Source organism: Platalea leucorodia, assembly GCF_965183815.1.
Source record: "Platalea leucorodia genome assembly, chromosome: Z".
In the NCBI taxonomy this organism is placed as follows: domain Eukaryota; kingdom Metazoa; phylum Chordata; class Aves; order Pelecaniformes; family Threskiornithidae; genus Platalea; species Platalea leucorodia.
In genome coordinates, this window is record NC_138858.1 from 4,545,504 (window position 1) to 4,568,503 (window position 23,000).

A 23,000-nucleotide genomic window follows, 5' to 3' on the forward strand; every position below is an offset into this window, starting at 1 on the left:
CAGCGCGCGTTGCCGGAGCCCTGTGTTTGCCATTGGCTGCAGTTTCCTGGTTTATTTGCAGCTTCCCCCATCTGGAATATGAAAATGGGATTGAAGTAGATAATTGCTAGCAGCGGGTTTTCAAGAGAGGCTTAGAGGGAACAGAATGCCTCTTGCACAGCACAGGCTGCCTGCGCTGAAAGAGCTCTGAGAGATGATTTTAGATGTTACCCACGTCTGAATCTCCTGGAAACTTTACCGTGGAAGCAAGCCATTGCGCACAAGCCTGGAGCTAACATCCAAAAGGGGCAAGGAAGGGGCAGCAGGGCCAAACAATGGGATACCTTGTCCTTGGATTGCTCAGAGAAAAGCCAGCAAGCGTCCCCCTCCGCTTCCCAGCAAAAAGGGCATGAAAGCAACAATGAACTGAATTTTACCCAGCGAAGCTTCAGTGGCTTTTAAGGATGGGATACACTGACCCTTCGTCAAGCAGGGATTTGCTGGGAAACAGAACTTTGTTCTTCATATTCATCTGCGCCTTTGCCGTGGTCACCTTGCTGCAGCAGATCCTCTATGGGAGAAACTATCTCAAAAGGTAAGGGGGGATTTGAGGGAATAGGAAAAGTTGTCTGATCGGGCTGAATGGAGACAGAGATCCAGCCGTACCATTATAACGGTTCAAACCACTTCTCGGTGTTGTGCTGGCAATATTAATATCTTGTCAATCCAGGAAGGTTTCTGGCAGCTGTAATGTCTGTTAGATTATTAATAAAGGAGAATTTTAGGCAGAATATAATGATTTGTGTATTTCTTTGGTTATGTTTTAATCCTCGGCTGTTGTAAAAATCTAGGTCTTTCTTAACTTGAGCTAGACTGACTTGTACCACCTGAGTATTTGCCCCTGATCGGACCCTGCTATATAAGCTTTTCACCCTGTGTAAATTCAAGCTGAAATGGCTTGAGAAGTTGAATTAAAGTAGCATGCTCGTTGTCTAAACTTTAATGTCTTCAGAAACCAACATGCAGATGAAATTCCTAAAATCAAAGTGGCAATATTAGTGTTCCAAATAACAGAGAGAGCACTTTATTTTTTTTCACTGCTGTGTTCTCATGAATTTACTGCCAAGACTGCTTTGTTGTAGAGCACATCAGTCTTTGATCTGAAAATGGTACTGCTTTTTTACAGCAAACAGCAGTGGGGATCTTCAAGTGTTTAACCTTGACCCATGCAGAGTTTATTTTACTTAAATCTAATTTGAGGTGTTAGCGCTTGTATGATTTTATGAAGGGGAATGCTTCTCTTACATGCTTTGAGGTAAGTGGGTTTCAGTAGTGTAGGCAGCTGCTGTGGAATTTTTTACTGGAATTAAGCTGCATTTTGCCAGAAGAGATCAATGGTTTGGTTCCTGCCTGGTTTGCAACTCATGGAGTTGTTTGCCTTGTGCCAAGACCAAGCAAAATGCTGACGAATCAGCAAGTGTTTCTCACTGGGGGGGAACAGCAAGCATGATATTAATATGTATAGACAGGAGTATTGTAGTTTAAACACAGAGCAATTCGTGTGCCTTGCTTAACAGTGAGGCCTTGGCTGGGGGACTCTGTCTGGTTTTGGGCACCTCACTTCCAGAAAGATGTGACTCAGTTGGAAGGAGCCAAAGGAAAGGCAGCAAGGATGAGCAGAGGTGTAGAAAACATGTGTTTGTTTGGCTTCGAGAAGATTGAGGGGAGATAGGATAATTGTCTCCAAACACCCAAACTACGTCTGCCAAGAGGAAGGTAATAAACACATCCCTGTGAAGACTCATGTGATGACAAGAAGTCATGGGCTTAAGTTGCAGTAGGAAAAATTTGGCTTTAACAATGAAGTGAAACTTTTAAAGAATAAGGCTGCCTGAGGAGTCATAAAATCTCCATCTGTGGGGGCTTCAGGAACCTATTAGGTAGACAAGGGTAGTACCAAGCTGCCTCGGTGTTGAGAGGATGACTTTATGACCAGTTCAGGTCTCATCTTGCCTTATTTTCTCAGTTTTTTCCATTTGTCCTAAAGGCCTTGCAGCCCTACCAATACTTGCTTTTCTAAGTTGAAATGACTGCAACCGGATTACAGCAATGGAAAATAAATCCAAAGTAAAGCTTGAAATGAAAAATAGCAAAGTAAAGATAAAATGGTGAGAAGACGCAACTAAAACTCTTCCACTGAGTGATCTCTGTGTCCGGTCTCTCTCCTGCCTGGTGCCCTGAAAGCCTCTTCTGTCATCAGTGGGCTGGAGGGAGTGCAAAAAAGGGTGATATCGGATTCCCAGGCTTGCTAAGGGAACGTCTGTTTCTGAGCACTCTGCCATCAAAGAGGCTCAAGCAGGTAGATGTGCATACACATTGTCACTTTGACTGGAAAACACTTTTTATTTATTTTTTTTTTTATTCCAGCTTGTAATGATTTGTTTGTTTTCTTTTTTTTTTTTTTTTAAATCATATGAGAGAGTCTGAAAGAGAGTTTCCCCCCCACTCAGTGCAGGGAAAAAGCACTTTGACTCGTCTCTGCTGGGAAGTGGTAGTTCCCATCTTTCATGGTAATAAAAATGCAGGATGTGGCAGTCTCAGGCTGTCAGTTATTAATTATAGAAAGGTGATTTACATAGCAGCCTACATCGTTACCATAATATTATCATGAAGGTACTTTTTCACTTTTTCTTTCCCTCTCTCACTTTCGTGCCTTGCAGTACATTATGGTGACCATCCCCAGGCAGTTGGATTGCCAGTCCACTCCGTGCAGGGGTAGCTGTAACCTTTAATTTGTCTTTTCTTCCACAAACCTCCGGTGCTAAGTCCCCTGTTAGAAGCTGATGCCGGCTGTGAGGTTTCTTGGACGCGTTATAGCTTTCACCTCCAGGGACCACGGTGGAGCTGGTGGTTTTGGTGAGCATCCTTGCAGCCGGGAAGTGGGGTATTTATAGCTTCGGTGCCGCTTGCCAAGCTGGAGCTTGGGGATGCTGCCTAAACCTAAAGCCATTTACTCGCTAGGATTCAACATGCCGCTTGTTTTATCATAGCCTTTGCTTGCATCCCAGCCTCTGCAACAGTAACAGTCCTCTGGGCCTCTTCCCAAGGCACCGGGAGGAAATTCCCTAGTGTATTTAGAGAAACCTGAAAATTGCCCTGAAGTACTATTCCAGTAAATGTACAATGCTTTTAAGCCTATATATAACACAGGGTTAGCTTGTTTCTCTGAAAGAAGATGGTGGAAATGGGTAAAGGCCAGCAAGGCAGGGGGAATCTGACCTAAAACAAGCAGCTTGGGCACAACGCAGGGGACAGCGTTGACTAGGCACTGGTCCCAATAAGCGGTGTGGACAAAGGCACCCTTTGCTGGGAGAAAGGTGGAAAAAAGTTAGCTGTATGGCTGTAAGCTGTGCCATGCCACTTGCCCTTACAAGCAGGGAATGGGCTGGTTTTATTGCCATAAAAGCCCACCTGAAGCTCTCCGTGGAGTGTGCCGTGGAGGCTCGTGGTCCTGTGTTTGCCCATGACCATGCTCCCAAAGCCTGGCTGTGGGGATGGCAGGACTGCAGGCAGGAGAGGATGCTCCAGGACATAAACTCTGCTCAGTGAAATTTGACAAGGGGCCCAGCCTCTGGTCAAGCCCTCTCTTTCCCCTTAATGAGATATTAATGAGCTCCTGGCATTGCTGGAAGAAGGGGAGAATGTAGAGACTGGATTTCTAGATATTCACACGTTTTTCACCCACCATATAATGTTCTGTGCTCCTTCCCCTGCTGTTTTGTGCCGTGTCATTGGGAAGCAGAATCCTGCACACCTTTTTTTTTCCCTTTTTCAGTTTTCCCCCCAGTGGGATGGATGTGGGTGCTCTCAGCAAGGCCAATGCTGCGTCCCCATAGTAGCAGCTAAAGTCCTAACAAGGGAGTTAAACTACAAGCTGGAGAATGGCATCGGGAAGCTCTGGTCTCTGTAGCTCCTGATCTTGAGTGAAAAGGATGATGAAATGAGATATAATTAAGGGACTTTAATACGGATCTCTGGGGTAATTATTTTTATTTTAGGATTAATGTGATGATTAAAAATCCTCTGCATTGATCTGCTAAAGTAGGTTAAATGCTGTGGACTTCTGCTTAAATCCAGAGCTGCTGCTTCTTTTTGTATTGACTCATGTTTCCAATGCTCAGCTTTCAGCTGAATTTTCTTTTGAATCAGATGCTCAGCTGAGGGCTGGCCTTTTTTTGTGAGCTCTTGTTTGGCCAGCAGGGAATAATCCTGGATTACATCAGGAAACTGCCACCACAGTAAAAAATGTTGAAATGGTCCCTGTCTTCATCTGCCCACCTGTAGCATGGGAGAGATCAATAGGATGGTCCTTGCCTGCTTCGGCAAGGGAAAAATATCGGAGCAATGCTTTGCTGTATACCAATATTCTATTGGCAGGGAATTCACTAAATACTCTTTTTTTAATAGCCTGACTTCTGCACAGGGTGAGAGTCAGCTGAAGAAGGGAATCTGCCCCTTTACAACTATTTTTTTTCAGCCAAGGGAGGAGAACACTTTTTCAAAGCTATTAAAGACTTTAAACAAAGATTACCCTGGGGTCTGTCAGAGGGGGCACGTACAATAACTCAAAGAATCACACAGCAAGATACAGCAAACCTTTCCATGCAGGCAGCCTGCATTATTTGAAAGCTTTACATCTTTTCAATGAGAATAAAACATTACTCCTATGACTGTGTACCCTATAATTAATATCGGACTCTCATAATTTGAGGTTATGCCACCATTTTGGTATTTCTGAAGCAGCTTTTTTTGAACAGTTGCAAACCAATAGCCAGACATCTTTACCCCTTCCCTTACCCACATAACAAAGATAGCTTATGGTTGATTTTTGCACAACATGGGCAAATAAGGAATAAACCCACAGAAAATAAACCTGGACTACACCTTGAGAGATCATTTAGTCTGTACCGTGCTATAAGAGAAGATCGTATCTTACTTGCACCAGCAACAGCAGTAATTGTGGTTTAGACATGGAGGCTGCCCATGGCTTGGGTTGTATTTTGTCCTAAGCTGGGCTCCTGAGGAATTACAGCCAACTCATGTCAGTTGAGAGCTCCTGCCCCATACCTGGCATGTGCTCCTCTGGCCTGTTCATAACACCCTGTGAAGATGTTAACCATAACCTAAGACCATCTATTCCAGTGTTAAAAGTCTCTGTCCATTGAAATATTTTTCCCAGGAGATGTAAACTGAAGGCCAGCTAGTGAGTCATCTCTCTAACACACAGCTCTGTGCCCCCTCCGTTTCTAGCCAGAGTGAAATATTATGCCAGCGAAATGATATGCGACCCGTGAGTCACCTCGCTGAATCCCTGACGGGGCTGCAGAGCAGGTCTTGGGTTTGGTTGGTTTTCTTCAGAGAAGAGCATTGGAAACTTCAGGAGACAGCAAAAAGTCTTGAAGCTATATACACCAATATGTGTATGTATGGGATATGGCCATCGCCTTAAAGCGACTGGATCTAGTCTAGCTCAGCAGAAGAAACTGAGACTCCAGCCATGCTGTTCTTGCTATAGGGTATTCCCACACATATTTCAAGGGGGTGGGGACCGGGATGCTGGCATCCCCATCGTGCCTAGCTGACCTTGCAAAGACAAGGAGCTGAATCAGCTCCCCGAGAGGCTGGAGGAGCACTGGAGCCTGTGCTGGGGGAGAGATCAGGGGAGAGACGGCAATGGGATGGAGGGGGCAGAACAAACAGGTAGCTGATAGATTAACTTAGCTGCCTGCAAACGCATCCCCCGCTGGTCATCCCATTCCCTTTCTCATCGCTGATGTTGGTTGCTTTACATAACGCTCCCGTCTCCCCACATCAAATAAAAGGCGAGAGCTCACAAGTACGTGGCATGTGAATTAAAGCTCTGCAAAAAATTTGCAAACAATCACAGCTTTATCATAGGCTGCAACAGAGACTTTTATTGTGAAAAGTGTCCCAAAACCAAAATCTTACCTTCTGCTACTTGGAGTTTTTTTCTGACTTGTAACTTCCATTTGCTTTTAAAGGAAACCATCAGGTGGCTGAATTTTTAGTACCAGAGCATGAAGGTATGTTGTTTCCTCTCTTGAGTTCCCTGGCAGTGCTCTCCATGGCTCTAATGCAGAAAACAGGCAGGGTTTGAATCCTTGCTCCCTCCAGACTTGCTTTATCTCTAGCATTGTTGTGTTGCACCTCTGCTGTTAAGATGGCAAAAACACTTGCTGATCTAGTCTGTGAATTGCCAGTCTTTCTCTGTTCCCCAGATGACAGTAAACCAAGGTAATGAAAGTCAGTTATTTCAATATTTTACATGTGCAAATTGCATTATCCTGAGCGTGTCATTCCCCGGTGTGTTACACTGTGGTCCTTCCTGAGCTCAAACCACAGGGGATGTGAATCACTACAGTGACCTACAGACGCTTGCCCCTTTCGCTGTGGCTGTGGCCACCTGGCAGTCCTTAATCCAGTTCCCACAAGCCCACCCTGCACAGGAGTGGTTGGTTTGCCTAGGGTTTGAATCATGTTGGGCTGTAGGAGCTCTGCAGAAGCTTCTTGCCCCAGATTAGTGAATTATAGGTGTCCGATTTACCAGCCAAAAGGTGGTCATCGCCCTCACTGATTAACACAAAGACAATTAAGTCCTAATTCTAATCCACATAATACTCAATAGCAGCTTGCTTCAGTCTCTAACTTTGCTGTGTGGGGATCTAGGCCTACTTTTGTCCATGCAAATGGCTCTTTTTGAACATTTGGCTGACTATCTAGGCTAACTCTGCTCTCTGCACTTTACACAGACCTGTTGCCATTGTATGACAAAGTAATGGTTGAGTTGTGCCAGTACTCGGCATTCAACACCTGTGAATCAAAGCCCTTTCATCCAAAGTGATTTAAACCCTGTGACATTTCTTTCGTAAACATCTCTGTTATAACCTGCCACCAACATGTTTTGTGTTGTTTTGAAAAAACTGGCTGCTTGCCCTCTGTGTGTATGGGCAGGTACAAAGTTCAGCATTACCTACGTTTTAGAAAGCCAAACGCAGTACCCAGTCTTCTTGTTTGGAGTTGTGCTACACCTGTGTCCTCCACAACCCCAGCTGTGAGCGATCACGTCTGTGACCGCTGACCTCCGTGGACAGCGTTGCAGACCTGGTAATTTGGTCTTTTGTTTTTGACCTTATTGGAGTTGTCTGGCTGTTCTTACACTTGCTGAATTTGGTTTGGACATAATCGCTGTGCAAAGCTTTGTATTTTCTTACTTTTGCTGTGCCTCATTCTTACCCTTGATTGCTTTTTCATTTCATTTCTCATTTTTTAATTCAAGTGTATTCATTGCTCAGCAGTCCATGCCTCCCTCAGGGAAATTATGGACTTACTTAACCTCTCATTTCTTTGAGGCATCCTTGGCCTCCATTGCTTGCATCCATTTTGCTTTTTCATCAGCCCTGCAGATAGTCACTCTCCCTCCATGTCCTCGTTGTTTAGTTAGTTTTATGCTTTAGTTCTCATGATGAAAACCTTAACAGCAGTTTCTGTCACTGGTAGTTTCACGGCACTTTCCATAAGAATGCATCCAGGTCTGGACTTTTCACAGTCCCAGCTGAAAATCTTGGGCAGTCAACAGTTTGGAAGGCTTGCAGAAATGGCAGGAGGAGATTTTGCCCTCCACTTCTGTGCATGGAGAGAGGGAATATTGCCTGCTCCTGTGGCTGACACTGAGTACAGACACATTGACTCTAAATGGCATTTTGCTCATCATCTTCAGCACGAGTCCTCAGTGCAATTGGGACCCTGTGAGCATGTTTACACAGAGGAATATAGTGCAGTGTAAGGACACTTGACCTGGTGCTAAATATATTCGTTTTGGAAACATGAGATGCAAAGCAATTACCTCACTCAGATCTCTAATGCTATGGTGAGATTGCTTGTGGTACCCGTTCTGCGTCAGGCATCTTTGCACTGAACTACTGTCTCAAATGTCAGGATTTGCTGGTATCTTAAAATGTTTGGGATTTCCTGTAAGCCTCTGTGCTTCGGGCTTGATTGGCCAATTTCTTGAAAAGTTCGCAACCTGCCTCAATGTCAACTCATTCTATTGTGGGTCTTGCGTTGCCCCTAATTATTAAAAATACTAATATTTTAATTACAAATAAGTATTACAAATAGAATTGATACAGATTATCTATTACTCCTTGGATGTTTATCTTCCAGCCACAGATAAGAAAAGGAAAGATTGTATTGTCTTCAAAGGTATCCTTCAATGTCCTTGGTGTCCTAGTTAACACTTCATCCCATTTAAGCAGACTAGTTGAATACTGGTGTTGAGTCTATTTTATCTTTCTTGGGAAGTGATTTTAGATCAGGTTTTTCAGACGTTGCATGTGAATATCTGATACAAGGTTTAACCCAAATGTGAAATGTGCTACATGAAACAAAACCTTTTTTCTGTATAATAGTGGTTATAATCCAGAAGCTTCCCACCTATGTTTCCAATTTTGCTCTTCGTGCTAGTCAAAATATACTCCTCCACCACTTTATTACTACCATTTGCCTCTAACACGTAGAGCCAAGCTTGTCCCAGGTATAATACTGTATGGCCAAGTGTGTGTTGTAACCAGACGTGCTCATTTCCCACATCCTCCATCCATATTTTGCTTTTCATGTGACCCATATTATCTCATTTCTTCCTTTTGTTGTGAATATACCATTCCTGCTCTCCCACATATTTTCATACATTTTCAAAACCTTTTCTAAGGGTTTTCTCCCAATAAGATAGCAAGCAGTCAGCTCAGCAGCTACCCCCTGTCAGTCAACTTGCAAAGCCATAGGTCATCAAGACAAAGATTGGTCTCTATTAATGCAGTGAGCAGAAGTATGTATGTGTATGTATCCAGACTAAAACTTGCATTTTGCTAATTTTACTGGAAAAGTAAGTATTTTTCTAAACTGGGCTAGTCAGATTCAACTTTGGTTCCACTGAACGCAAACGTGAGTTTTATTATGGGCTTACATAAGAAGGGGAGCATCCTGCTCCAGTACGTGAGTTGGCCCCAGAAATGTTTTATTTCTTTGTGCTGTAGCTGGTAGGGTTATCCCCCATGGATTCTCCACTGAAAGATGCCAATGCACACATGGCATTTTTCTGGCATTATAGCACAGGTGAATTGGACCTGGACTGCTACAGGCAGGTTTAAGTTTCTTTCTTTCAACTGTACTGTGTCTTTCTAGATTGCTGTGCCTTGAATATTTATTTCAAAATGGTTTGGAGTGTTTGAAGTGATATTAAACTATTCAAGTAAGCATTTGCCTCTCTCTTGTCATGTAACTTCATTGTCTTTAGGGACTAAGTCTGGCTGTTTTGTCAGGAAAGGGGAGTTTTTGGACACAGAGGCTAGTCTGGCTTGACTCTGCTGGGATGGGTTTGATCTCAGCATCTCATTGTTACCTAGCGGATGCTTTGCTCCTTTTGAGCCCCTCTGATGTCTTTTCAAGTGCAGTGTAAATAAACTTTGCTGTTTCTGCCTGCTGTTTCGCCTGCGCAAAAAAAAATGGATCCTTGTTTTTTCTCCAAAACTCCTCTTATTGTTATCTCTGTTGGCTCCTATGCTTGTCTTCACTTGTGCAGCAGTCTGTCCCATTGGAGACTCCTGATATTCCCCTTTTTTACCTAACCTCCTCTTACTCTCTGATCCATTTTAGTGAGTGTTTTCAGTCACTGTCATTTGCAGGACATTCATGCATACATCATCATCATATCATAGAATCATAGAATACCAGGTTGGAAGGGACCTCAAGGATCATCTGTTCCAACCTTTCTAGGCAAGAATACCACTGTTTTAATTTTATTTTCCGTACACCCTGTGGACACAGTGAGTCATATTTGCCTTATTTTGCAGAAAGAAGGAACTGGATCTTCAGCAAGATTAACCATCTGACTTTCCTATACCTCTGTGACATTCCTGTTAGTAGGCTAGGGGCATCACTTTCCATTTTCAAAGAAAGCAGCATGATCATTTACACTGAAGTCTTCAGTTCCTCCTCTCAAGGGCACAAGAATTATGAAATGGGGAAACCAAGGCACAGGGAAAGTAAGTGATTTTCCACTGACTTTAGGAAGCCTATACATAGCCTGGACTGTCTGTTTGTCAGGGCAGGGACTGTATATAGCTTCTGTGTTTGGGCAGGATGTAATAGTATAGTGCAGCACCATGACCATCATAGAAATATGATTATAAAATTATTAATGATGTATGCAGAATTAATGTATATACTGTTAGCTTACAACTTAAACAGGAGCTGGAGTCACAAAAGCTAGGCTTGCTGTCACGTCCTAATGGCATCTTTGCTAGGGAGAATGCATATAGAGAGGGAATATAAGAACTGCTAGAAAGAAAGAACAGGAATAGTGAAGACAAATAAGTGAGGGAGCTCAGAAAGAAAATGAAGTAACTTGCCTTGCTCTTGGGGACATTAGTATATTCCTTTCACTCCTTCAAAGAAGGAGTCTGTAGACTCCTCAGTGCTAGGTTAACGGTTGGACCTGATGATCTTAAAGGTCTTTTGCACCCTAAATGATTCTATCAATCTATGATTCTGTGACTCCTCTGCTTCCCCTTGCTTGACCATCTGTGGTAAGCCAGCAAGCTGAGTCAGATTTTGGCTTAGCTTCTCCGGTATAAAATGATATTGGTTTCTGTCTGGTTTTGCTTGCTTTTGGGTTTAGTCTGCCTCTGATAGATGCAGGGTGGGGGCAGTGGTAGCTGTCACCTTGAAAGATGAGTGGGAATGGCCTGCTGGCTGGGATTAAATGAGATGAGCTGGTGGTTTTGGGGGAATGGGTTGGCACCAGAGTGGCAAGTGCTCTTTCATGCCCTCTCCTTGCACCACCTGCATGATGCCCCCGTTGCCACTCAGACCTCGTCACCCATAGGTGCTGATCACTGTGTTACGCAGTACTTGCACCAAACTGCTCTTGTGCCTTGAAAGCACGTGGGCCTCTCCTGAATAAATTCTGCTGCATACATGGTCATGGCCTGCTCTCTGGTTAGAGCCCAGACAGGACCACCAGCTGTGCTTACAGTCTTTTGGGTCTTCTCCATTTATTAGCTGTAGAATAACTCCCTTTTAAAAACCTTGTCTTCTTGTCTGAGCTGAATTTTCACCTTGCCTTTGCACTTTAGAAAGGCAATGAGACAACCCTGAGGTGGCATCTCAGTGTGACGGCAGCACGGGTACGAAGCTTCTTGCTGCAATCTACCCACTTGTTCATTGTCACCTTACAGTTCAAAAACCTCATAATTATTTGACATCCTCTGCTATTAAAACCTCCGCTTGTGCAGGAGTTGTTTCTTGTCTGGATTGCGGCAACAGGCTTTTTGCTTTGCTTCCTGCTGCTTCTTGACAGCCGGTCCTGACAAGCCCTGCAGAATTACTGCTGCTTTGTTAATTTTCTGTTTTTTTCACACCCTCCTGCTATTCTTACATTACGCCAGTGTTTATTTGACCACATACTGATTCAACATTTACAGTTACCAATTAAGATCAAAATATGGCTTTGACATTTACCTGAAACTCAAGGTCTTTATTGCTAAGACATCCAACTTAACGGAGTTTCTCTAACGGAAGGCACAACATTTCTCATACTCTTACTTGTTAGGGTAAGTCCTGTGATTGATGATGCCCATAAACCTTGATGAGAAATTTGCTTACAGTGAATGGGCAAAACAACGCATCTCTGCACTAGGAGTGTTTCTGGCTATTACCTCTTTTATAAAGTCTTCCCTTGTCATCATCAGCATCATGCATTGGCGAAACGTACTAATTTTAGAAGGAAATAACAGGGCAAATTGAGCAAATGGCGAATTTCCACCATTGGTAATCATTGGTAATGATCCCAGGCTTAAAATTAGCTTTTCCTTTTTTTTTAAACTCTTTGACATGAACTGTCTAAATTACATAGGAGACCTCTATGTCTAAGTCAATTCCTCTGCTTTCCTTCCCTTCTTTTAATCTTTCCTTATCCTCTTTTTTGTTTTGCTTCTTTTTCGCTTCCTTTTCTGTGTTTCCATCCTGCATGCACTTTTCTATTGCAATTCTGATTCATAGAAGCTTAATTTACCTCTTCTTTGTTTACCTGTTAAAATGTAGTTAGTGATGAGAACGAATGTGTTAGAATTTAACTACCATAATACTCCAAAGAAATATACTGAGGGAGCAGTTCATGTCTCTGTTCTGTTTTCTCAGGTTGTTTGCAAATTTGGCCAGACAGCTTTTATGAACACTTACGACTCACAACTGAGAGGATTACAAAATTTTATATTTTTAAAATTTAAATTCCCCAACTGAAGGCTGATTGAAATCAATGGTAAAACTCTCAGTAATCTTGTTAGGAACAGAATTAATTCGGGTCAGTGTTTTTAAATGTCTCATCCTTGATTTCTACTCAGTCCTAATATTACAAACCGTTATTCGTGGGACTTGTTCTTCCTAGGAGGAAGAGGTTTATCACTCCAGAAAATGCAATGCAGTAGCTTGGTCTCAGTCTTGCAGACTGACAGTGAGACACACAGCCCTATGAGCTATGTAATGTTTCTTCAGTGGTGTGTTTTGTGTATATATTATTATTATTATATTATTATATTATATTATTATTATTATATATTGTTAACCTCTGGAGTACCTGTTGGGAGAAGAGCACTGTGTGGTCCCCTTTCCCTGTCTGGTTCAAGGTCAGACACTTAGCTTGCTCCTGACCCTAAGCTCATCTCACGACTTCGTACTTTGTCCTTACCATGTAGAAGTGTCATACCCAGACCCTTGCTTGCCCTCGGTAGATATTTTTGTACCTCAGTTAGATCCTCCATTCTGTAATTTCAAAGCTAAGTATTTTAAGCTGTTCATCATAAGAGATATCTGCCATTCCTCAGTGTTAGTCTTCCTGATCTCCTCTTGGATCTTACCCAACATGTGCATGTCCTCCTTTAAACTTGGTGCCTCAGCTGCAGGACACACTGTTCCCAAAAAAAGCTTGATGAGAGGGGGGCATTAAAGAGTGGTTTTATCATTATTTCTTTTGCTTTGTGGACAGCTTCCCCCCACCCTCCGCCTTTGAGCATTTACTTAGCTTTCCTTCCAGCTGTTACATGTGGAGTGAAGATGTACCGAGGGGAAGGACTTTACTGAATTTTTTAATTTTTCATTTCGTCTGCCTGAATATTGACTATGCTTTAGGAGACTTCACCTCTGAAGGACACACCGACACCAGCTATTTATCTAGATTAATGCTGTCTGTTTCAGTTTGCAAGGAAATGTCTAAGCCCAAAATATCTAATTTAAATCCAATTAAAAAGTGCAGTTCCAGCCTGGTTTTCCACACTTCTACTCTCTCTCCCTATATATCATTCAGTGCTGCCCTTAGCGATTAAAACATATTTTTAAGGTCATATATTTAGATGCCTTTTATAAAGACATACACTTTCAAAAGAAACATGTTTCCATACCAGTTACAGTATGGCAAAAAAATGTGTTAGACTCTGGTACATGGGAGGGATTCAAAAGTGTTTATTTCAACAAGCCTAAAAGTGAAGGTGTCTTACTAAAAGTGAGAATTTTCTCATATTTTCTTCACACCAGTATTCTACTCGGAAGTTGTACCTTGGGCAGCCTCAGATGATTAAAAACTGTCAGAGCAACGTAGAAGGTATGGGACTCCCTGACAAGCCATAGCACTGCATTACCCTATAGCCATTATAGCATAACCTTTACAGCCTTTGATGTGATTCTCCAAATTGATCACCAAAGTAGCTCTCTCCAAGCTGAATATAAGTGTGCGATATCTCATTTTGCTTATGGCAATCAGGATAGTCTTCCACTTGTGCTGATTTTTTGGAACACAGGAGAATTACATCGATGTATTTAACTAAGAAGTAATCAGAATGGCTCTCCTATGAGCAAAAGTTTGCCTTCTGTATTTGAAATGTTCCCATTTTTATACTTAAAAAAAGTTTTTCTTTGAAAAAACAAAATTTGACCACCGGAGAACAGGCAAGGAATGAAAATGCATTTGAAAGATTAAGAGGAAGATTTTTAATGTTTTCATAGTACTTTTCTCCCACCTTTTGTGGTGGGAGGCAGCCTGGGAGAGGAGGGGGCAGTTTAGGCAGCTAGCTCTTTCCTCAGCTCAGAGTGTTGAAATGGCTCCCTACCTTCTTCACAATCCCTTCTCCCTCACAAAAAGTCTGTTTTCAATAAACAAACAAACAAACAAGCAAAAAGATTAAAAGGGACGAGACCTACAAGAATAAACTTCTTAAAGGCTTTCAAAATATCTGGGTTTTAGGTCAGAAAAAACATTTGTGGTGACATGCACTGCAGTTCACTTGGGTGGTGGGATCCTTCTGTCACGCCTGCCCACACTGCAAGCAACCCCGGGGTCCCTGTTCTGCTGATGGAGGAAGAGTTTGGGGGATGGATCACTTCACCCTGAGATGAAGGCTAGCCTCTGATCGGGTGAATCTTTCCCTAAACTAACTGTACTGAGCCAATCTCTACTGATTTTTAAGAATGAAGACAATTAGCTCATGTAGAAATGTCTGCACTGCGGATACTTGAAGTTAGACAAGATTGTCTTAAAACAACTATGACAACAAGAACTTATGTGGACACATTCCCACAATACAGAACAAATAAACTCCTACTATATGTTTTTGGAGCTGTTTAGAGCTACTCCCCTTTCCTGCTGCAGGAAGCAAAGAGGCCTTATTTTAACGCCCCATGTCGTTCCTTCTTAATTTCCTGTGCTTGTAACTGCTGCCAGTTAGACTGGAGGATGGATGTGGTCTGGGAGATTCTCCAGTCCTTGTAATAAAACTGTTGACCAAGAAAACTAGCGGGGTCCTGGATGCCCTTTCTTTCGGGCAAAGTGGGCTGGCAGATTGCATCCTGGCTGTCCCTGCACAGCCCAGCCGGGAAGTTACCTTTTAGTATTGGCAGCACCAAATGTTCACAACTCAGCTGCCAGGCTTCTGAAATCATGAAATTGGGTTAAAATGGAAAAGATTAAAAATAACAATCTGTGAGATTCTTCTTCGTTGACTTCTGAGCTAAGGGAAGGATTTGACTTGTGTTGTCAGAAGTTTCTTCAGACCCAGCTTTTTTAAATACATGTGAGATTTCTACCCAACTATAGATGTAGTTTCCAGAAGACGGCAGGCATCATGGGTCTTGGAATGAGTTTGTGAAAGTTTGGAAAACAGGGAGTTAGGATGATTGTGATATGCATTGGCTTCAAAAATGCCATCTTCCCAAACAGGGAAAAGAAGCAACATAGTGGGACTTAGAGAAGTCATCAAATGACAACTCTTTTGCTAGCATGGAAGAAGGACCCGGTGCCCACCATATTTAACAACTACTGTGTATGTAAAATTGAAGTTTGGAGGGTTTACTTCTTTGGCCCTGCAGTTTTCCACATAAGTCCCCAGCTTTTTGCACTTCTGTCTCTGGGAATGAAATTTCCACCTTGCTCCACACATATGTATGTTGTTTATGAGGACAGGTGACTACAGGCCTTCCAATTTGGTTGGGGAGTCTGGTGTTGTTTTCAGCCAAGGACTTGTAGAGTCTATGGGAACTGAAAATTAATTGTTTCCACTAGTAAGATGATATCTTGTATTTCTTGGTATCTTTTTATTGTTTTTGATGAATGTGTCATAGTCACATTTCTGTGTTAAGAAAAAGGACATGAGAACTCATGCTGATAGACTTAACCTAATGAATGATATCAAATATCAACTGCCTCGTTTTCTTGCTAGAGGGCTGCAGTTTAGCTGGCAGAATGGAGAGGAATTGGCAAATTGGACCGGCACCTTTAATTTCACGGATGACGGAGCAGTGAAGAGTGGCAGTGACACAGGCACCAGGTACCAACACCCAAGGGAATGACTGCAGAGATCTCTCTGTCTTTGTATGAACCACAAATGGGAGCACAGGCTGTATGAAAAATGAGATTTGCAGTTTGCTTTGGTGGCTCAGTACTGCTCCCCATGGCACAGAAGACGCCAGGGATGCCCAAGTGCTGTGCTGTTTTCCCCCTTCAAGGCCTTGGGGTCATTTTGGAATATGCCATAAGCATCCATGAAGTACGCAGGAGGGTGGCTTCTGCGTCCTGGCCTTTCCGGTTTCCAGTCCCCCACCAATGCTGTGTGTCAATATGTGGCAGTGTCGGAGAGTGGGAACTGGGTGGGCAGTGTCCCAACATGACAGTGTTGATGCATGCAGAGCACACTGGAAAATCTGGCCCAAGGCTTCCTTTATAATAGAATATGTATTCTAAGAAAACGTAGTTTAACTTGAAATCTTTCCAAGGCCTAGTAGGGGAAAAGTGTTCTATGAAGATAAGAATGGAGTATTTCCTTTATTTACACTATTTTGAAAATACGAGAAGCACTGATGTGCCATTGCACTTTTTGTACTTATTAATTATTTGTACCAAGATCCTTTTGACTAACACATATCTGAAAGCTCATGAAGAGCCATGTGTGTAGTCAGGAAACTGGCTGCAGTTGTGCCTGAAGAGCTCCGTCGCTATTGCAGGTCATCTGCATGAATCCGGGTACAGGCATAGGGTGAATATTTGGGGTATCTTCCTGGAACCTCAGCTGTAGAGGTTAAAAATCCTGACTTATGTGTAGTATCAAGTTCAGTAAGTAGCAGGGTAATCTTAGAAAGACTGTAAGTTAAAGAAAAAATAAAATAATTAAAAGAAGCTTACATTTATAACCTATGTGCAAATAAAACTCTCTTTGGATAAATGACGTATTTTGTTTAAAATACCATCAGTATATTTTGGTAACCATACGCCACTACAGCTGTGGAGCTGATAGCATTTCAAAGGCAAACGGAAGTACAGAGTCTGACCTGGCAAAAATCACCCAGTCTCACTGAACCGCAGCAATGCTGCAATTCCTGTTACGGCTCTTGGCTGTAATGTGATCCTGTGTGAGTGCTCCCCGCCACTTGGCTGGTTTGACTAGTTAAGGTTCTTTATAAAAAGCACCAGCTTAAGCAGTTTTTCGCTCAGAGCAAGGGAAAAATGGTTCATTCTATGTATGTATGTATGCATGTATGTGTGTATCTATCTGTCTGTCTGCCTGTCTGTCTCTCTCTCTCCTTTCGTTGCCTTTTGTTTATCCATTTGCCTACTGTCTGAAAGCTGAGAATACAGCAAAATAAAAAAGAACTGTATAAATGTGGAGGTGAGACTGGAGGTGAGACTGTGGGGTGAATAACTGCAGAGCTATGTCATAAATTGTTTACTGTTTACCTTTGATCACCTTTCTTACTGTGTTATCACCAGACATCTCCTGAGAGTCTTAATCTGACACCCAACTTCAGGCTGTTGATATCAATTGAAAACAAACCTTCCTGTAACGAATAATTCTTTCCATCAAATGGAAAACTTGCAGACTACATTTTACCAACCTGGTTTTACTTGTATATATTTACATGTCTCCAGAGAGACGTCTAAAGTGCACAAAACTAATTATATGTCAGCATATGCACATTAAATACATTTCACTGCATGGCTCTGCAGTTTATTAAGTGTTATCACCTCCTTGTGAAAGGTTTGGTGTTTAAAAATATTAACTGAAATAGATATCAATATACTTTTCATTAGCTTATATCATTTATCTCTCTCTCTATATATAGATACATGTTTATTCACACCTATGTGGTATCAACCCATGTATATTCTATAATTACTCTTAATCTTTTAATCATGTAACTTAATACATGGTGTAGAGACATTGACAACTCATTCTGTAGGGGTGATTTATTAGATGAAAATGAAGGACTTCCAAAGCAAAGACACACAGAGAGAATAAGTGCATTGGAATTGCAAGACAGCCAGACTTCACAAGAGTAGTGGCCATATCAAAACCAATGAACAGTGAAGATTAAACATGGCATGAAAAGGATCAAGTAGGACAGAAACGAAAATGTCATATCATCAGATTTCAGTAGAAACTGATTTAGACCTTAACTAATGTACAAAGTGTGGCTTGCAATTGGAATGTTTTTTACTGTCGAGGAGAATTCATTACACAGTTTTGGAAAATGAGCCCTACTCTGATTGCAGACAGCTGCACTGTGCCAAAGTAACCAAGCTAACCAAGGCTTTTCATCCCAGTGCATAAGACACTTCTTCAGGTTGCGTAGAACCAGTCCATGGAGATAAAAGCTGATATCATGAGCTCGGCTCAGTATTTGGTACAACTGAGAGTGTGGATCATGTTTGTGGCATCTAATATTGCTGTGGGTAGATGCCCGACAGATATCTCTATTTGCTGGGGCTTTTGGGGCACCAAAAGCTTCATTTCGTTGCATATCACATTGCTGCAGGTCATCTAGGTAGCAAGGAAGTTGTAAATACTTGCAAGGAGTAGAAGTGAAACACTCAACAATTCCCCAAAGCCATAGGGATGTGTACTTTCAACTAAAGGAGGACTAGATGGGCTGCAGGCTCTTTGAAACCCTCACTCAGATGCAATGTCAACTAGTTGTCAAATACTGGCTTATTTCTGGTTCTTACGTGTCAGCCATTGCTCAGATTTCTACCTTTTGCTTTTTATCTTGTGCTAAGTATTATGAATCTGACAACATCCTTGTGGGGAATCAGGTAAAGGGTTCTATCTGATGCTAGTTATGAGAAGTAATATATGAAACTACTTCCTAGAGCCCCGATTCCTCTGTTCTCTACTTTTAACATGCTTTGCCACTTACTGGGATTGTGAGTCTTCATGCTTAAAGCATTTTTTGTTGCCATGAAGCTGCCTTAATGATGTGATGATGTGTCTTCCATATTAGTTGGGTTATGGTGTTCTCTGCCACCTTCAGTCCATCTGAGCTGAAGATAAGGTTCAATGTAGGGCTTAGGTGGTGAGACCACAGAAACCTTTGATGGATGAGAGGAGATGTGAGCTTTATACTTTTGGGCCTATCGATTTGTACACTGAATTCTCCAGTATGACAAATCTGGAGCTTTGTCCCCAGTGGCTACAAGACAGAAAGTGTAATCAATTAGATTCATCAAATACACATTTTACAAGAGTGAATGTAAGGGCTTGAGACATCGCACCTCATTGGCCAGGACAGTAGCTGAGGATGTTCCTTAAGTCATACTGCTGAACTTGTCATACCAAGATACTAAAATCTTGAGAACCACAAGAAAAAAAAAAATCCATTGCTTGCAATGATAAACTGTGTTTTTTGAGATGTTATTGATGTGTAAGTGTTGTCATGTGTTTTGTTATGCCTCCCAGGTCGTCATATGGATAATAACATCAGCAGCTTACTTCAATCAGAGTGATGGGAATGGGCTTGATTAAAACAGCCAAACAGCAGTTTATTAAAAATCGGAAGAGTTCTGAAATGACATTGGTAAAGTAGGACTCCCTGCAGCATACCCAATGCTGCTTGTCAGGAGCCAATGTTGTTTTGATACAGTGACTGTGAAAGAAAAGAAACACCTAAGTGTCGCTAAAACTAGAATTCAGTATACTCTCCAATAAATCATTCTAGTGGTGACACATTGTACAGTGGGAAAACCTCTAAACGAAGGTGGATGGCAGTCTGTGTGAGAGAAGACCCAGGAAGCACAGGGGGTAGTGGTGCTGATTGAGAAGTGTGGTCTGCAAGGTGGGCTTATCCCAGGTGGGTGAACAAACTGCAGGAGGGAGCCTGGACTTTGCTATGCCGTTTAGGGCTGTTTCTGCTTTAGCTCCTGCTGTTACACCCACAGCTGTTGCAGCAGAGCTGTATTGGGTAGTATATTAGACTGAAATTTTGGAGAGACTTGGCTCCCAAATAAGTGGACAGATGAGAAAGGAACAATGTGACATTGGCTGGAATGGATGTTTGGTCAATTCACACTGCTGATGTGGCATTGGACAGCAGAGCCAAGCAATCCCAAATGATCTGTGTGTTGAGACATGAAGACAGGCGATCAACATCAGAACGGCAGTGAGCAGCCAGTGCCAGTTTGCCAGGAGCTTTTATAGTCATGATGAAAAACATATCTTCAGGGTATCACAGCTTTCGTCTTAACTGTACCGATGTGTAAACTGTCTGTGAAGTCACAGGACCAGATCAAATAAGGAACCCAGAGCAGGAGCACCTCTGGGATATGACAGATGGATGCATGCGCTTTTCTAAGGTTACTTGGGAGGTACAGAGAGCTATCAATGAACTGCCTTTAAAGGGCAGAAATATAAAAGCCCCTCCTCTTCTGTGGAAGATCAAACTGATGAATTTAGGTCTGGTTTGTGGAAGCACTTTTGGTTTTTTTTTAATGTAAAAATCTTTAATTTGGAAGATAGGCAGGGTATCTTGGGAGACTGCCCTTGTCTTGGTGGATGGACACTTCTGATGCCAAATATTACCAAAACCCAGAAGAACTTGTGACACTGTAAGGAGACAAATCTAGCCAAACATTTCAAAATATCCTAGGTGGAAGATCAGGAGGTGCATGAATTAATAGCTTTTAACCTCAGTTACATGAATCGCTTGGGAAGCACGAGTCCCTGTACAAGAATTCCAGCTCCTAACTTTTGTGTGTTTACTCCAGTTCTTCTAGAATGAAAACCAGCCTTGAACTAAAGATGCCATTTCTATCTTCAGCTTCCAGGCATCGGATAAGATTTTTCCTTCCTTGCTATGCTGTATTGAAAAGCTTCCTGCTACTAGCAATTGCTTCCTGGTGCAGTGTCTCCCTACTCAGTCACCATATGTTTAGATGAAGCTTCATACGCCTCTCATACTTTTTGGAACCCACATAATTTCTTCAGGTCCTTTTGTAACTCTTGCCAGTGTCTCAAACCCTCAAACCTGAAATATCAGAACTGGATGCCATAATTCAGAAGAGCGGTTACCACATAATGTATACAAAGATGTATGACGATTTTCTCTTGCTTATATTTTCTTTCTTTTTTACATGACGCAGTTTATAATGACACATTTTGTTCCTAGCTACAGCCACATACTGAAAGTTCATAATCAGTTAGACATCTACTACATCTAGTAGCATTAGAGAAGAAGGTGGTAAAAGATTTAAACCAGTTAATGCCAGTGACATCAGCAGATGGTAGCCAGGAGGAATGTGAACCATCTTTTTTTATATTTGTTGTCCCCAAGGAGGATGTAGTCAAATAGTTTCACCAGCCCATATAGGAGAAGACTATTGCTTCTCCAGCCGCCTCCTTCGTGCCCACAGCACCTTCTCTCTCAGTTCAGTCTTTCAAGCGCCATCCTGGTGTGGACAACTGAACACAGGCTCTCAAACAGCAGGAACGACACATGCAGCAATGTGATTTTTTTTGTGCCATAGTCCTAGTGAAGTGTAAATTAATCCAAGGGCATCAAACATTTCTGCTTCACTTGCCGATTCTCAGAGCAGGGGGATCTCATTTAACGTCAGTACGTGCACAGGTGTTTTCTTTTGCAAGGTGTAGTGTGAAAGGTCATGATTTCCATCAACTTCAGTCCACTCTTGTTCTTGGTGGTAATCGTGTAGTCTAGGCAGTGTCTATGAGAGCAGAGCCCAAGGTCCCTATTCCTACCTGCGACGGACTTACCTGTCAATCAGCCTCTACATCAGCTCCTTTATCTGCCAAACAGGGATCGTGCCTTCCAAACAGGGTCAAAGTAATCTTAGGAGAATATGCCATGTGAACTGGTAGGATGCACTCTTTGAGGGAAAAAGATCACTGAATTGATGTCAGGCCCTTAAACCTTTTGACCAAATCTTGTAGGTTTTGATGTTGTCGCATAGAAATATTAATAGAAGCAAAGGCTAGCAGGATTTGGTGGCTCACTCACAGTGGACTCCCTGATGAAGTCAACACCTAGTTTGTTCTGCTCGGGATGAGTTTTCCAGAGCCCCTATAGCCATGATATGTTCCACCTCAGCAGTATTTTTGCTACGTGGGTCTGAAGATCCCATGCTGGCCCTTCCAGATGGATGCGAGTCCCTGCGTGCTATGGGGAGTGTGCTCTGGCACACTGGCGAGGTTCCTGAGTAGGGAAGGTGAATCTAGACCTGAGGTTGGCCATGGATCTGCCCATACTGATGAGTACAGGCACTGCTAATTGGACAGTTCTCTTAATAAGTATTTAGTAGAAGCCTGCAGGGCTTGGTTCATTTATTCTCCTTTCTTAGTCACTGGATAATGTGTATTTTTGGAAAGATCTTTGTTTTTCCTGCAGGGTAGGTGGAATCCTTCCTGCAAAACTCTGCTCTTTTGCAGCATAAGTGCTGCAGCCTCACTGCAAACAGTGCAGAACCGGCACTGCAGGAATGAGCAAAATGGGAAGGCGGCCTGTGCAGGAGAAAATGGTCTTGTTTAAAAGATGCCTCACAATTACACGCAATTATATTTTAAAACCTTTGTTCAATACATCAGACAAATCAATGCCTCCATCCAAGTGTCACTTGAAGGCAGGATTGAAGTCTCAGGCTTTTTAATTAATGTAGCATGATCAAGAAAAGCTTACTTTTGATCAAAGCAAGAGCAGCCCAACTGCAGATGATCAAAGACCTAAGATTAGCTGGTGTACTGGGAAACCAAATGTGTCTCTCACTAGTGAGCTCAGTGAGCTACTCAGCTGGAAGTGAGGTTGCAATGGGAGACACGAAGGTTAGAAAAGAAGAAAGTCTCAGTTAATAAAAAATGGAAAATTACAGAGTGAATAGCATGTAATTTCTGTGCATTCAGTACTGAGAACCATAAAAAAAGAGTCCTCTCTGAGCAGTTGCAGCTTCTGTGGTGTTCAGATACAGGATTTGATCCTGGAAAACTATTGTAGATTTGAAAGCTACAATTGACCTGAAGGGACATAGAGCAGTGAGTTGTGTGTAGTGCCCGGTACCCTGGGAAAACTCAATCCCACGTGCAGCTGTGTGGTTTGTTGTGATTCAGTTGTAGTTGTGTTCC

At 42.4% G+C, this 23,000-nt stretch overlaps 1 protein-coding gene across 3 annotated transcripts in view; it reads left to right on the top strand.

The window, feature by feature from the left end:
• Positions 1-443: 443 nt before the first annotated feature.
• Positions 444-23,000, top strand: part of ST8SIA5 (ST8 alpha-N-acetyl-neuraminide alpha-2,8-sialyltransferase 5) — a gene marked incomplete at both ends in the record, with an annotated part of 43,958 nt that continues 21,401 nt past the window's right edge. For 2 of the 3 annotated variants that reach the window (XM_082336045.1, XM_082336046.1), the window contains one exon: positions 444-574. In XM_082336045.1, the coding sequence (XP_082192171.1) occupies positions 444-574 (131 nt within the window). Of the gene's footprint in view, positions 575-15,821; positions 15,930-23,000 lie in introns of all 3 variants that reach the window. The other variant, XM_082336044.1, reaches the window with a different exon arrangement.